General features: G+C 35.0%; 2 protein-coding genes across 8 annotated transcripts in view; both read left to right on the top strand.

Moving 5' to 3' along the window:
- Positions 1-16,438, top strand: part of LOC115445687 (uncharacterized protein ZK1073.1) — a 59,099-nt gene extending 42,661 nt beyond the window's left edge. For 6 of the 7 annotated variants that reach the window (XM_030172065.2, XM_030172060.2, XM_030172062.2 and 3 more), the window contains 7 exons: positions 1,595-1,645; positions 6,076-6,139; positions 8,124-8,241; positions 8,698-9,019; positions 10,923-11,044; positions 12,667-12,829; positions 16,231-16,438. In XM_030172065.2, coding sequence (XP_030027925.1) covers positions 1,595-1,645; positions 6,076-6,139; positions 8,124-8,241; positions 8,698-9,019; positions 10,923-11,044; positions 12,667-12,829; positions 16,231-16,419 — 1,029 coding nt within the window. In that variant the 3' untranslated portion in view covers positions 16,420-16,438. The remainder of the gene's footprint in view (positions 1-1,594; positions 1,646-6,075; positions 6,140-8,123; positions 8,242-8,697; positions 9,020-10,922; positions 11,045-12,666; positions 12,830-16,230) is intronic. The other variant, XM_030172061.2, reaches the window with a different exon arrangement.
- On the top strand, positions 12,842-15,590 carry LOC115445689 (retinol dehydrogenase 13-like). The gene has a single exon (XM_037443211.1). It carries the CDS (start codon positions 14,190-14,192, stop codon positions 15,156-15,158), a length of 969 nt encoding a protein of 322 aa, XP_037299108.1. The 5' UTR covers positions 12,842-14,189; the 3' UTR covers positions 15,159-15,590.
- Positions 16,439-17,485: the final 1,047 nt, after the last annotated feature.

A 17,485-nucleotide genomic window follows, 5' to 3' on the forward strand; every position in this document is an offset into this window, starting at 1 on the left:
TTGTTAACATCGTAAGTAAAATTTCAAAACATATAAGAATGAAAAACTGCAAATTCTGTTTAATTTGCCCCCTTAACTATGAATTTACCCCCTTGTGGGGCGTGGGTTCCACGTTGGGAAACACTGGTCTAGGACGTTAGAGGTGATGCGTTCATACGCGGATAAACAAATGTATGTTTTAGTACTAAAAATGTTAACTGTAGTAATTTGTCTGTATGGAGTCATGACGACGTATTGACTTTAGAGCTGATTGTATAGAATCAATCCTCCTCCGTCGGTCAATTCCCCTCCTGTCTGATGGTAAGCGATACGACCACCCGTAATAGTAGCAACATCATACATAACTTTTTAATACCAAAGCTCTGCCCGACACTCCACTGCGCTCATCACCCTGTGACATGAGATTGCCTCGTGACCATGAAGGCTGTACAGTCTTTGAAATGGAAGAAAATCAAAAAATATTAAAAACTGCGATAAAATCCGATAGTTTTATTTCAAAGTATAGGCCTGTTAAAATATCCCAAGCAAAGTTGATCAATCTGGGATTTTAGCCTAGCACTTCCTAATTTATAGCCCATATAAGCTGCTACTAGCCATTAAAGCATCGGAATGTTTGCCAGCAAACATGACAGCTACATGACATTATGCGTGTCACGGAAAAATAACCTAATTATGTAGCATATAAGGTTATATTCCCGTGACACACGTAAATGTCATGTAGCTGTAATGTTTGCCGGCAAACATTCCGATGCTAAATGGGCTAGATTCAGAAGCCGACCGATTCCAGATTCCACGTTAATACGCAAAAGACCTTAACAGGGACAATTTTTTGTATCAACATGTAATTTATTAAGTTTTTAATAACTTAAAAACTTAATAAATTACATGTTGATACAAAAAATTATAATCGCTTAATTATTTTAAAGTCGGTAAATTAGCCAACGTGAGTGAAGCCTAATACCTTTCCATGCGTCAATCGTCAGCTAATGAGATTGGTTCATGTCTGGCATTAACAAATGTGTACTAGAAACTGTTTTGTGTACAAATCAATTCATCATGTAAAAACTAACACGTTTCATTTCGTGGCCTCTATTTTCGCCAAGTTGATACTTTATCGGTTATATTGAAATTAAAAACTACGGTGTAATAAATACATAAAAAATATAAACAGACGAATCGAGAGCCTCCTCTTTTTGCGAATATCAGTTTATAATTAGGAATGGAATGTGGACTATAGAGTAAAGAAGCTATATGACGTTTATACCCAAATCCGAATTCTTTTTGTAGGTGATAGAAATAGTAGAGTCAATCTGGGTAGTCACTACAGTGCCGCCGCATGTATCTTTCTGCCACAGTTACATTATTTAAATATATGTTATATTTCTCTTTGAGGCCATCAAGCCCCGTGTCATTACTGTTGTTTACAAAGATGAGAAATTTGTGACAGAACAAGCGCAGTATAATCCTCGTCAGCACTTTATATTTCGAAGTCTCTAGTGTAGGGATACTATCTTTGTCGGCTGATTTTGATATCGGCAAGAAAACTACGTTTAAAGGTATTTTAAATATATAATGATTGTTTCCTTTGTTACAGAAATACGTGGTTAGCACGGATCGGAGCGGAGACATCCATGTACACGTTCAGGTAATTCCATAAGAATACATTATTCAATTTATTTTATTAATAATTTTATAACACACCCTTAGCATGTTACTACTAAATACTAAAAACGATTCGCCATATTTTTTATGGTATTAACTTTGAATGGTAGGTGTATTCTTTATAATCAAACCTGGGTCAGTATTATACAGCCAAATATAAATGGACGGCAAACAAGCTAATAGATTACATTTAATAAAAGGAATAATAATTGCTAATAACCGCTTATAAATACTTTTAATGTCGGATAAACATGGGAATGTTGTTAACCAATAAGAAAAGTAACGGCAATATTCAAATGTTTAGTATCCGGAAAATTATAGTCATTAAGATATGACCATTACGGATTGCCATTCACACCAGCTTTCAATAAAATCGAGTAACCTGCGTTGTGCAGCTAATTTATTCATTGCTCAAAACTAAAGTTGTCTGAACAATATACAATATACATACACTTGGATTTGGAAAATAAAAACATAAAGTGATGCAAAAGACATAAATCATTGTGTTTTGAATCATTAAAAAAAATTATAATTTATTTATGATATTCAGTTTTAAAGGGAAATCTTTGAGTCTTCTTGGGTGGGCGCGTAAGATTTATCAGTAAAAGTTAATTTATACGTTTAGTCCATTGAAAAGTTACATTTGGGGTTGCGTTTTTTAGAGGACGCAATTTTATTTTTTAGAAGTGTAGGGGGGGTCAGTGTAAAGCTAAAACCAAGTTTGTGGGGTCGCCACCCTTGTCCCACGGCCGCCATCTTGGGTTGAAATGGTTTTACGATGTATCTCTTAAACTATTTATCTGACAAAAAAATTGTAAACATTTTTGTTGCAAATTAAATTCTCTACAACTTTGGTCCAGTAACTTTTGTCGTAGAACTATAAATAAAAAGTTATAAGCAAAAATGTTAAGCAATTGCTTCATCTGTCCCAAAGCGATTCAGGATCCAAGTAATTCGCGTACAAGCCGACAACCGCGGGTTTGTGTTGTACGTATTATGAACCTTATAAACACACGTTCTGATGACGTTGCAATGGACATTGCTTAACATTAAATTTCTTAACATTTTCGCTTATAACTTTTTTATTTAAAGTTCTACGACAAAAGTTACTAGACCAAAGTTGTAGAGAAGTTAATATGCAACAAAAATGTTTATAATTTTTTGTCAGATAAATAGTTTAAGAGATACATCGTAAAAACTATTTCAACCCAAGATGGCGGCCGTGGGACAAGGGTGGCGACCCCACAAACTTGGTTTTAGCTTAACACTGACCCCCCCTACACTTCTAAAAAATAAAATTGCGTCCTCTAAAAAACGCAAGGTAAGGCCTAAAAAATGTAACATTTCAATGGAGTAGTTGACATTATCGTCTACACCATAAAACAATACATTGACGCACACAAACTTATATATTCTGTGTTATTTATAAATAAAATAGTATTTATTAAATAGCAGAAGCGACGCAGAAATAAAACTGGCCGTATGATTTTATTACCGTGACAAAATTAAAAAAGCAACGCCGCTTGACATTTTAATTCCCGCGCGAATTTTGTCGGGAACGTAGCAATAACTGGCGCGTTGAAATGCCGCCACAGTAAACATTGTGTTTGTACGTAATATTTTGCAAGGATGTTTGAAGGAATACGAAACTAATGTTCTTGTTATTGTTGCAATAGATCTAAATATATACTAGTAATTACAACTAAGTAAATGTAACGCTACTTCAGAAAAGTATTTGTTTTACCAAATTAATATTCTGAAAATTAATAACTAAATGCTTTTTGACTTAGAATATTTTAATAGATTATCACGCAGCACTCCTACGTTTTATGCATCTGGAATATAAGGAACTGGCAACGAAAAAAGTTTGCCAGATAATAAATAATATGTTTGTACCTAGTTAATGTAACACATTGATGAATTTTGGCAACCCGCAATCGAGATTTTGCTAAAGATTTTGCTACATGGTGGACTATAGCATCCAGTGCATCCATGAAGGTCAAAGTCTATGGATCAAGGTTTCCATTCCTGGATATAGTATCACATATTTTTAGAATTTTAAAGCTTATTCTTTCCCAGGAGGCTCTAAGTGAAAACATAATGTAAATATTTTGCGGTCACTGTAATCAATAGTCAATATATATGCATAGAGGTAGCTGTACCTGTTGTATTATTTTACGTTGCGTACACCATCGCAGTAGAACATACGTCATATCGTTTTACGCGAACGCCCTTAATGCTCTATAAATAACGGATTCAATGAAATACCCATCAATCTATTTCAATGTCCCATTTCTGATATTGACCACGATTCGATCGCGTATATAGCTTGCATGGTATAATATCTACAGTATTCTAAGTATTTTTTTCTTTCCTAATTTGATACAGTTTATTAGTGTTTATCTCACTTCGTTGACTTTTATAGCTCTTAGCTAGGTTTAAATTCACTATTGATACTCTAGTATTCAAATATTATCAATAGTTTCCATTAATAGCTGTAGACTTAAATGGCAATCAGTTTTTTCTAAAAAGAACAAAGTTTACTAAGTTCGCGGATTTCAGCGAAAACTTGCTTAACTTATATTAAATTCATCACAGTTAAAAAAATGCCTTACAGGTACTACAAAATCATGCAATGTTTTTTGGGTATAATAATAAGAAATTGTTTATTTGCATTTCAAACTGATTATAAAAAAGTAATTCAGATTACGTTCTAAATGGAGGGAATGCGACAAAGTTTAGCCTAAGTTACAAAGTAACACCAATTTTACAGTATTAAAAAATCTACGCTTGAGGAACGCCAATACAAAAACTTTATACTTACATACCTACTTGAATTCATTAAACGAACAAACAAAACGATCTAACATCACGTGACCACTTCAAATTAAAGTATGTGGTCTAAATTTATTTTGTTTATTGTAAGAGATCCTGCGGGATTCCTGAGTGTTTACTGGCCTTGTCCTGAGAGTTTTACCTACGTCCTGCATACTGACGTCTTATTCTAATTTTAATTTCCACTATCTACTAAGGTACATAGTTATAATATTTATGACAAATATCAATAGCGCATATAGATATACTTTTATAGTTGTGTGAATATTTTTACATGCTGCGTAACAGGGAAACGTCAAGGTGAGTTCAATAAGACTTATATGCTAATAAGAACGCCTGTTCGCAATGAAAACATGCAACATACACACATTGCTGTTTGTTTTCCATCAGGCGCACCTTTTATAGCGCTAACGAAATAAGGTACTGACATACTTAATTATATTCCACAGAGATGTTTACAATATAAAAATACTAACATGTGTACTCCACATTAACACAAATTATACACATAGTTATGAGTTACTAAATATCTACATTGACCACGAGTCAATTGTTAGTAGGTGAAAAGGTATAATCAAAGAAGGGTACTAGGTACCTACTAGACCTTTGTTTGTATTACTATTCCAGCAAAAACTAGGACAATTAAAATATTTAACAATAGTAAAATATATGCTCAAATCAAGAACATATTATTGGAAATCTATACTAATAACATATAAAGCTGAGAAGAGTTTGTTATTTTGAACGCGCTAATTTCAGAAACTATTAAACAGATTTTGTTTTTCTTTAACTAATAGAAAGCTATGTTATTCCTGAGTGCTATAGGCTACTTTTTATCCCGGAAAAATATAAAGTGGGATATTTATAGCGGAATAACCTTTTCACATGGGCGGATCAAAAGCTAGTATAGAATATAATTAGTATGCTAACTATAAACTAGATTCTACTTATTATCTACTTATTCGATCTATTAGTTCCTGTCATATGGACCATGTTGTCATAAAACAATAGGCATTGTGCAGAAGTACGCTCTAGATGTTCTGTCCGTGCGTCCTATAGGGAACGCAGTGACGCTTTCTTTACATTTCACTTTCTTGTAACGTGTGAAGTAGAGCGGCTGTTCTTTATTGCCGTTCAGAGTAAATTACTACGGTTTAGTTGTTGATCATTGCATAAACTTTTTAGGTCTAAGTACCTATTTTAAAATTTGTTGAAATTCATGATATTTATTTACGAACATATATTTATATGTTCATTATACACAATAATCAGACTATTGTTTGGAACATCAATATAAATTCACTGTGAAAACGTCTTAAGTCTGCTAAGACCCATTAGGCCGCTCAGGAGGTTCGTGCTCAGCAATGGTCAGAATGTAATACACAGCTGGTATATTTTTTTTTTATTTCCATTTATTTTAAAAGTTATTTTTAACATTTGTATATATCTTAATACAGTTCATAAAAAAACGTAAAAAAATAATCACCCTTCAATGTTTCGCTTAAGATTCGAACTCATTAGTTATAGTGCCTAATTTTATTATTATATCAATAATAATCTATACGTTTGTAATTCCAGGGTGACTTGAGCCAGCAGGACAAACGATGCGTGTTCCTCACCGTCCACGACCTCGGCACCAACCGTGAGTATCCAAGAGCCTTCACTATGATAAGTAGAATTACTTTAAAACCACGTAGTTTCCTTGGTTATGTATGCGCGACAGCCGGTACTTTAACAAGATGGCATGGGTGCCATTTATGGTAGTCGTGTGTTTTATGAAATAGAACCACGGTGCAGCTGGATTTGTTAAATTTATTGAAATCTACAATACTGCCGTGCTAAGCTCAAAAGCGGTATCTCAAAAAAAAAAAATCAAAATCTTGATTTTTATGTCGTCAGATAGGTTAAAGAAATACCCATCCAATGAACCTCCTATTTAGGGACGTTCAATGGATGGTTATTATGGATGAGGTAACGGTATCTTGTTAAGAACTCGGTAAAAAACCTTAAAAGAGTTTCTCTATCTCAGTTATACATACACAACTATAAAGCTATATTTACAAAATTTCGATTATCTTGAAATATGGTTGCCCTGACGTACCGCTTTTGCGCTTAGCACGGCAGAATATGAGTACGTTGGCCGGACCAATGAATAAACCCGGTTGCAACAGGCCGGCATAATCGTGTCGACTGTCGAGGGGTAATCAACTCTCGTCAATCGACATTCTACTGGACCCCACTCCACTTACCATCAGGTGCAGGAAGGTCACATTGCCGTGCCCATATATAAAAAAATTCTAATCGATAAAAACTTAATGACTCACTCACTTTGACTCTACCTGGAACCTAAAATACTTCCATTATTACTTAAGTCTACATAAGTACTTCCATTATTACTAAAGTCTACATAAATACTTCCATTATTACTTAAGTCTACATAAGTACCGTGAGTCGATCATGGCTTCTGTTTGATGGTACGCGATACGACCACCCATAACAGTATTAACATCATACATAACTTTTAATAACAAAGCACTCCCCGACACTCCACTGCGCTTGTCACCTTGCGACATGAGATTCGCCCGTGGCTATGAAGGCTGTAGTCTTCAAAACGTCGGGAGATAATTATAATATAAAAAACCGCGATAAAATCCGTAAAATAGTTTTATTCCAATATTCGATGTGTGAGATGTGAGATTCTCATTATACCCAGTAATTACGCTAGCTAAAATTTTCTTTAAACCGGAACATAACAGTACACCCACACTGGTGATTGGCGTTAGTAATAGCCATTACGGCGGCACCTTCCCAGACTACCCTCGCATACAAGCGGCCACCAGTAAAGTACCTAATTGTAATACCTTGCAAATCCTAGGTCTAAATGGGCTCCACGATTTGTACTCAACGTTAGAGAATAAACACTCATAAATTATTTTTAAGATAACATTCACATCATAGAAGAAGTGAAAGATATATCTGTTTATTTCTTGAGTTAAGGAGCAGTAAACTACACTGAATAAACAAACGATTATCACAACTGTTGTTGGTGATTAATGTTTTCTACAATTGCTAATTCTTCTTATAGTATTACATTTATGAAATATATACAAGTAGGTTTATTGGGTGAAGATTTACATATTATGTTTGTATCTAAAATATACAAGGCACCTGTACGATATTTCTACATGTTTTTTCTATGGGCGCTAAGGCTAGGCTTCTACTACTTACTAGGACCTTCGATATAGTGGAATGATTTGAGTTAGATTTTCCGGTGATTATTTACTGCGATATTATTTTTAGCATAACATTACATTTTGATCTATCATTCGTCATTCAGAGCAATAATAAAAAAGAAAAAAAATTGCATTACTTAAGTATATAATTTTCTAATGTTTATTTATTTCTGTAGTTGATAATTCTGTCTAATTGGAAATACATTGGATTGAACAAACCTTAATTTTCCTAAAACATAGCAATATTTGTTATTTAACGTAGGCATAAGATAATGAAGAAACCGAATATCGTTGCTAAGAATGAAACATTATCAGATTCATAGATAGGTTACCAGTTTACCAATTTGGAGTAATTTAGTAAAGGGTGAAATAAAAAGATGGTATATTTTGCAGACTCATCGCTGGTGGACTTCGTGAACAGTCCAGCGATGACGGAGATAAAGGAGAGGTCGTGCTTCATACATGTGGATGTGCCAGGTCATGAAGAGAACTCTCCGGATTTGCCAGACTCGTAAGTTTTGAAAATACACAGCAATGTTGAGGTTTTTATTAAATTTAATATCATTTTGAGTCAAATCCCAGCTTAATATGAACATTCATAAAGAAATCAATATCATACTGCAAAGTCAGAATAGAAACTTCTTAAAATTCCAATAACCACCACCTAAACACCGTTCAAATTAAACTATTTTTCGGATTTTATATGAGGGTGTTACTGAGGTGTTGTTCATCCACAAAGTCAAAGTTACAATATCTACCTACATTTTACAATTATACAACTTTCTAAATCAGTCCTCCGTGACCACGAAGGCTGCAAATTTTTCGAAACGTCGGGAGAAAACTAAAACATTAAAAATCGCGATAAAATCCGAAAACTAGTTTAATTTTAATGTTTTATTCGCATAAACATAAGAAATCATTAAATACCATTCCAAAACCGGTTAAGCAAATCTGATTTGGTTTTCAGGTACCAATTCCCCTCTCTCCAAACCCTAGGCGAGGACTTGATAACAGTCCTCGACTTCCTCCAAATCAGATACGCAGTAGGCCTGGGAGAAGGCGCCGGGGCCAACGTGCTGGCCAGATGCGGGCTGGCACACCCGCGTCGACTCCTCGGCTTGATTCTCGTAAACTGCACAGCGTCCACCTCCTCAGTAGCTGATGCCTTCAGAAGTAGGTTCTCTAGATGGCGCGGCGCCGATATCTCGCAGTCTGAAGAGGACTTTCTCATTTACCACAAGTTCGGACATGTGAGTTTTGTTCGAGCACACCTAGACTATCGCTATCAGGTACTATCCTTTTGTGTTTTGTTACTAATTTACTAAATCACGGTGGAGGTAACCGGTAAGCATTAGCAGACTCGTTTTGAACCTTTCTTTTTCTCTTGGTAAATGATGTAGTATTGTGGATAAAGGAAGAATGATAGATGAACCCAAATTACTTTTTACATTTAATTATAGTTCAACGTTATATGTAAAAGTCAGCCACAAAAGTAGTTAAATTCATTCAAAACGCTTCTAAGCATTAAAGTAAACACCTAAAATTGTATTTTAGTGAAGATAAACGATTGTGGATAACGACACAAAAGTTTGAAAGCAAACCAAGTAAATAGATTAATCGCTTGATACGATATGATAGTCTATGCAGGCGGATGAGAAGTAATACTCTGTACCCTAAACTAAACCTAATTCTAAATCCTATACCTGGCAGTTCTAAAAATAAAAATAGTTACTACTCTAATATTCTTCAAAGGTCCGGTAAGGTAAATAACTAGAGGGTCTCCAAAAGAAAAAGCCATTAACTACCATACGCCATTTTTAATCATTTGAATTTTAATTATCGTATAATATTTTAATAATCTGAAATCTGAATACAATGGACTGTGTTATTCTGACAGACTGGCTCAGGAAAGAATTGCCCTAAAGAATTGGTTAAAATGATAATTATCCGAAAGTTAAAATCAACCGATCTGACATTCTTAGTAAAGGCCACGTCAAAAGTATCCTGAACCGGCGGGAATGCATAAAAAGATTGACGAAGGTGGAGGAAGCGAGAGAAGTATGCCAGAATCGTACAATGTGGCAATCCATACTCTCTGCCTACCTCTATGGGATAAAAGGGTGATACTATGTATGTATGTACATGTAAGCTCTGGAATGAGCTACCTGTGTCGGTGTTCCTTGCGCTATGACCTGTACTTCTTCAAACGAGGCTTAAAAAGAGTATTGTCGGTACGGTAGACAGCGGCTTGTCTGTGTTGCTGGCATCACCGAGTCCATGAGCAGTGGTGGCCGCTTACCATCAGGCGAGCCGCTAGCTCGTCTGCTTATACTGGCATACTAAAATCGTTCCTTAGGTGCAACAAATGTGTCGACCTACAAGATACTATTGAGACTGAAATGGTAATGAATGAGTCTGCTAATATACAGCTAGCAAATTACTTTTGCTAACTGTATCTTTGTCGTATAGTATCGATCAATGTAGAAATTTAACAATTGTTGGCTCACATTGAATGGCATATTTAGTTATATATTTTTCACTTCCTTTCACTAACATACTAACAGCTTTTAGATTTAGTGTCATGTTTATTTCTTGAGTCGTTAAAAGCCTTTTAGATTGCGCTTTTGTTCTAATTTAAAGAATGAATTTTAACGGCTTTAAAGAGATCTTATTATTTTTAAACTAAAGGACAATGCGCGTCTAAAAGGGTTTTAATTTACTCCTTTATATTCCTCGTAGATTAGATTTATTAGAAATAATGCTGAGTTTCATTATATACTTCTACGATATTCTTTATGAATGAAACAAATTATTATAAATATTATGTTCTATCCATGCTATTATAATCTTACTATGGGAACTTCTTTAGTACTTGATCTACATAGTTTAAATATATCTAGTGGGAAACCTAACTGGCTTAAACTATTTCTTTCCCTTAGTTTAGTCACATCATAAAATTATAGACCGAGGTACAAAACATCTTGGGGTCGAGTCCCAATGCAAATCTTTGCGTGTTTTTTTTGTTTGCCTGAGATTGAACTTCTTCAGAACGAATTAAAGAACAGGCAACAAGTCGTAACTTAAGCCAAACGATTCTCCAAAAAATCTTGAAAAAATATGTAACGTCGACCCTACATTGGAGTAAAATAAGGTTAGACGAAAGAAGAAACTACATAATCAATATTAATATAGCAAATAACGAGCGAATGCTGTTCGGCTGGCGAGCGCGAGCGCACGCTGGCGGAGTATCGCTCGCGGCTGCGCGGCAACCTCAACACGCACAACATCAAGCAGTACGTCAAAGCATTCATCAAGTGAGTATTAACAATACAGTCATAATAAAGAAAAGAAAAACAAAGTAGGTTTTTTCTTTTATAGCAAATGAATGACGTGACAAGCATGCCCTTCGTCTAATGGCAAGTGATGCGACCGCCCATAAACAGTAGTACTAACATCATTCTAAACTTAGTATTATAAAGTACGCGGCAGCACTCCTCTGCCCTTATCACCCTGAGACACCCCTATGTCTCATAATGCCCAGTAACTACACTTGCTACAATATACTCCAAACCGGAACACAACATTACCTACACACTGCGGATGCTTGATCGTAGAAAATGACATTGCGTTGTTACCTATTCCAACGGATCCTCGAATTTCTGTACCTAACAGTGACTTCAGTGGACAGACTTCTGAGTAGTTTCGTTAAAGTTCAATAAATTATTAAGTAGTACCGGGTGTTAGTGTATAAATAGTTTTAGTAAGGCATGAGACTATCTCGCCCGTACTTCCACCACTGCAAGCCAAGATCGGCATCGGCACGCATTTTATCACAGTAGGCGCCGAAGCTTGGGGATTCTCGTAGAGCATTCATTAGTCATAACTTGCAACGTTATTAACTAAATATAGGATACGGAGGACTAGGAAATATATTTTTCCACTCCTTTCCAAAACAGTGTGGGGGATAAAATTATGGATTACAAAAGGTGTTTTAACTGCATAAAGATCTACAACTGCTGAGCCAGGTGTGAAGTATCACGCATTAATTGGAAGAGTCCTATCGTTTGAGTTGTAAGATTTGAACTTGTTTATGGCGAATGTACAAGTTTGGCATATAAAAAAAGTTTGAAGGCAAAACGTACTGGTGCAAAATGCTAACTATTATATAATCGTGGTTACCTATGGTTTTACGACCGCCTACATAACACCCGAAGTTTATGGTTCTCATTAAAATAATAATAGATAAAGGATATTACACTGAAATGTTTATTACCAATAAACATATCTTTGATACAAAATTACTAAAAAAAATTTAGACCGGCATAATCCTGGCAAGCATCGATAGATGCAAAAATGTATCTTTCTCGTAAATATTAGTGTATATTTTATTTCTCTGTATATTAAATAACATCAGTTAAATTAACCTCACAGAAGCAAATATTAATAATTGCTTTTAAACGATGCCCAGTCTACGATGATTGCATTTCTTTTCCTTTTCCATTCAAAACTCCACGTATTGGCCTCATAATCCTCTTAAAACCAAAAAATAATTTGACATTACCTTTATGCTGGTTAACAAAAAAATAAACTGCCTTTAAAAACTACTTACTTAATAAACATAATTTAATTACCTGTACACTGGTTACCAATTCTTGCATCGGTATCTAATAAAAATTAAACATTGTTTTCGTTAACGTATTCATGTATTTATCTAGCATAGTTAGCAATTTTACTAAGATTAGACTGAGGTGTGAAATATCAAACATTAATAAAAAACATACACTTCGAATTGGGAACCTTTTTTTTAACTCGTTAACTTATCATAAAAACTTTAACCATGTGAAAAAGAAGTTAATTCTGATTAGTAAATTTTTGTGATAAATCTTTTACGAACGTTTATTGAAATCGGTAATCACAAGCATCTGCAAATTTCCAGTCGCAAAGACCTGCTGCTGAAGGGTTGCCAGCCCGACATCCTGCTGATCACGGGCACACTGAGTCCTTACAGCAGCGTCATCGAGAAGCTGTACAAAGAGCTGGACCGGGACAAGGTCACCATCCTCAAGGTAGAGAAAGTTGGAGACGTGTTGGCTGAATCGGTATGTATTAACATCGTTACTCAAATGTATGTAGACTTGGAAATTTGTTGGCAAGAAAGAGGGATTTTTAAAACGCAATATTATGGCAATATAATCATGAGCCTATATCACTAGGCCAGCGTGGTGGAATAAGGCCTTATCCCTCTCAGTAGTAGAGTGGGCCCGTGCTCAGCAGTTGGCAAGTATATAATTCAGGGCTGATATTATTATTATTATTATTAATCATGAGCATCTTAAAGTTTTGAAGTGCATTCTATATTTTTTATTTATTTATTAATTTACACTTTTTATTTATAAATGTATATAGTCGAAGTAAGTGCCGAAGGCATTCTCTACCAGTCAGACTTTTAGGTGATATAGAGATAAAACAATACAGGTAGGTGTAAAAGATAATAATATAACAGGTGAAAGAAATAAAATTATCTGTATTTGAAATAAATTACAGTTAAAAACTACTACTTAGTGTTATTTGAAGATGGCTAAATAAGCAACGCAGTCAAAAACATTGAAATACTAATCGATATTTCCATAAATGTAGTGTTTTCACTTTTGGTTATCATAAGTATAATATCTTATGTAGGTATGCAGTAGTAATTTTGTCGTACAGCCGCGTGTTCCAATCATTGCGTCATTTATTACTTACTTACATACTTTGCAGTAGGGTTTCACAATATCTAAAGGAATGATGGTGAATACAATGCATGGAAATATTATATATTGATTCCTTTCTTAGCTCTACTTTAAAAATACATAGTTTAGTACGAAATAATTATCTGTAATTTGCGAAGGATTAAGCCTTCTATATTACATCACTATTCATTACGCATTACGTGTTCATAACTTATATCGTAATTACAGCAATAGCAATTATAAAATTACTGAATTAAAGCAAATTGAGATATTTTGCAATTTTCCTTGATTTTAATTAAGTATGTTAACGCTTCATCTGTAATTATTGATAAATCGTATTTGTAAAACATTTAAAAGTTCATTAATATCATATTCAATTTTTAATGTTTTAATGCCTAACTATTTGTAAATAATTTTGAAGCTGTAATTTTCTTAAAATTTTACATATTACCAGCATTTAAGGGTAATAAATACGCTTCAAATACCTTGACCAATTTAAAGCGGACCCTCTTCGTTGCCAGAAGTCTTTGCAATCTCGAACGTCCTACAAAGGCAATTGCTAAAACCATCATATCCGACGTTGCACACTCTGTAATGAAGTAAAAGTAACGTTCATTGACTCGCCAAGACGCGAATAGATACAACGCATTTAGCGTTACGAAATTATAGCGTAATACGCTGATTACATGTTCCGCTGAATATTATATCAAAATAAATAAACAAAATCAAGATGGCCTTGATTCTCATATTAATTGAAATAATAATAATTGGGGGGATGCTAGTAGGGCTTTATCAGAAGAACACGAATTTAATGTGCAAATCGAAGAAGAGATTTGACGGAAAGACAGTGTTAGTCACGGGAGGGACAACTGGCATGGGATTAGAGATCGCCGCAGACTTCGCACATCGTGGAGCGAAAGTTATAGTTGCTTGCCCTTTTCAAGATGAAGGAGAACACGGAAAGAAATTAATCATAAGAAGCTCTGGAAATGAAAACGTTATTTTCAAACTCTTGGATTTGTCATCGTTGAAATCTGTACGAGAATTTGCTGCAGACATCTTGGCGACAGAAGAAAGACTTGATATACTTATAAATAATGCTGGAGTTGGTACTGCTAAAGATTGTCTCACTAAAGACGGACTAAATTTTATAATGCAAGTGAACTACTTCGGGACATTTTTACTGACGATGTTACTCCTACCGCTTCTGAAGAAGACGGGAGAGCCGTCTGAACCGAGTAGGATAGTGAATACGTCGTCAGTGTTACACAAAATTGGAAAAGTGGACATAGAGAACCTAAACAAAACAAATTACTGGTATAAGATACAATTGTACGGGAACAGCAAGTTATGTTTAGTGTTGTTTTGCGTCGAGCTAGCGAGAAGACTGAAGGGGTCTTATGTGATTGTGAACGTAGTGGACCCTGGAGCTGTGGGGACGCAGATTTTCAAAAGTACGGGGCCGTCGTTCGGCAGTTTTCTGACATTTATCTTTGGCGTGTTGTTTAAACATCCTTGGGAAGGTGCTCAAACGGCTTTGTACGCAGCGACTAGTACGAGAGCCGGTAAAGTTAGTGGGAAGTATTTTATGAACTGTAAGCTAGGTCGGGCGTCTTCGACGGCTTTGGATGTGAAACTTGCTAAAGATCTTTGGGACGAATCGTTGAAGCTAGTGAAAATAAGTGATGAACAATTGTAATCATAACCTGTGAAAAATATTCTAATAAGTATTTAGTATAAATATAGACAGGGTAATTAAACTATGTTAGAAATAAAGTGTTATGTTTTTAAAGGCCTTGGTTTTATTACCGTTAAATTCATTCAATCATCAAGTAACGATTATAAGCCCATTTGTTAAATTTCAAGCATCTATTAACGGAAGCGGTGTTTTTGCATTATTTACATGATTATTTCGCAATACAGACCTTGTTTGAAATAGATTTCTTTTTTATTCTACTGAGGGTGATAAAAATCATATCGGCAGTAATATGTATAGATTCCTGTTTATTTCTATTGATAATATATTTTGTGTTTCGCATAAAAAATATTATAGTTACTATTCAAGTAAGGTCATTCCAGTAATAATAAATAATAATAATATCAGCCCTGTATTATATACTTGCCCACTGCTGAGCACGGGCCTCCTCTACTACTGAGAGGGATTAGGCCTTAGTCCACCACGCTGGCCTAGTGCGGATTGGTAGACTTCACACACCTTCGAAATTCCTATAGAGAACTTCTCAGATGTGCAGGTTTCCTCACGATGTTTTCCTTCACCGTTAAAGCGAACGATAAATTCACAAAGAATACACACATGATTTTTTAGAAAAGTCAAAGGTGTGTGCCCTTGAGATTTGAACCTGCGGACATTCGTCTTCGTAGTCCGTTCCACACCCAACTAGGCTATTCTATTCCAGCCGCATTCCAGTAGCTAAATATTAATATTTATTTTAAACATTGCATAATTTATTTTCCCTTAAAATATATTTAAATCATGAAATTGTTATACACATTCCGTATATGTTATACTCACGTTTTCAACATTTTCAAAAAATAAATATATATCATTCAATTTAATCCTTGAAGAATGTGATTGGTACCATATAGAGCTTCCAACACCATAGTTCACAAGCGATATGCACGGGTCTCTATCACATCTTGGGACGGAACCCACGGTGAGAAGTGGATTCCTGCTTACGTTTTGGGAGATAAAGGCGTGATAATATGTTTGTTTCTTTTTGATAAATACGTAATATTTTTTTAATTCCCAGCCGGCAAAGGTGGCGCAGTCCCTGCTCCTGTTCTGCCAAGGCCAGGGTCTGCTGACGTCACTGCCGCCGCCGGGCGTGGAGCGGCGCATGTCGCGCGCCATGTCCATGGAGGAGTACGACAAGCCGAACATCAGGCGGCTGTCGCTCACGCCCAGCGTGTCCGAGTCTCCGCCGCCGAGGAAGCTGTAGGTGAGGGTCTCAGACTCTGTTTGATATGTAACACGTTTTACAAACTGTTGGTAGTTTTTGACATGTCCTTTTTAACCAGGTAGACCACAATTCTAGTAATTACGTTAGGAACCTTATCCTTCGATAGGCTTACAAAAATGGGTTGTGGGCTCCGAGGCACCTGGACAACGGGACATGTGAAAAGGTATTGATTCCGTAGTAATTATGATATTTACGTGTTTTTGAGATGGTATTGTAGTATTGTGTGATGGTATATTATACGTATATGGGGTAATTTTGACATTGCATTACTAATTATTATTATTGCATTACTCTCAGTAGTAGAGGAGGCCCGTGCTCAGCAGTGGCAAGTATATAATACAGGGCTGATATTATTATTATATTATATTATTATTACTAAATGAAACCACCTACTTATCCCCTTTAAAATAACACTGGAATAAGTTATTCGAACCGTAGATGTAAAACTAAAAAGTGTGTTTTGAACTAAATAAATGTCGTTAAAATATAATCTTATTCGCCCTAAAACCATTGCTACTATAAGATAATTCTTTACAGTGGCAACATCACACTGTTAGAAATATACTCTCGCACACGCCAAATTGATACTAAACTAAAATAATATTAAAAAAAAAAAACAAAGTCAAACTGGGATTCCTGTTGAAAATATTCGTTATTCATGAATAATTTTTGGCAGTGTTAGCAGAGGTTAAGACGAGTATGTAGTTTTATGTATTAACGCAATGTCAAAAATAACCTTCAATGCTGCATATCAGTAGTGAAAATTATTGATATATCTAATTAAAATAATGGATTCAAAAATGCGTTTAAGAGACGTAAGTAGCGGTAAAAAAATTAGAATTTCGAGATTTATGAAGAAAATACTATAACCCTAGTAATATAATTACTGCTGTTTAGTATATTTATTGTATAGGTACTTGAATGTTAGGTAAGTAAAGTATGCACAAGGCTTATAGTTCTCCTTCAAATATATTTCATAACTTATATGCATTAGGACCATTGCTATTGTAGCTGATTTTTATTATTATTATGCGCTATTTATATA

The sequence above is a fragment of the Manduca sexta genome, chromosome 26 (assembly GCF_014839805.1).
Source record: "Manduca sexta isolate Smith_Timp_Sample1 chromosome 26, JHU_Msex_v1.0, whole genome shotgun sequence".
NCBI lineage: Eukaryota > Metazoa > Arthropoda > Insecta > Lepidoptera > Sphingidae > Manduca > Manduca sexta.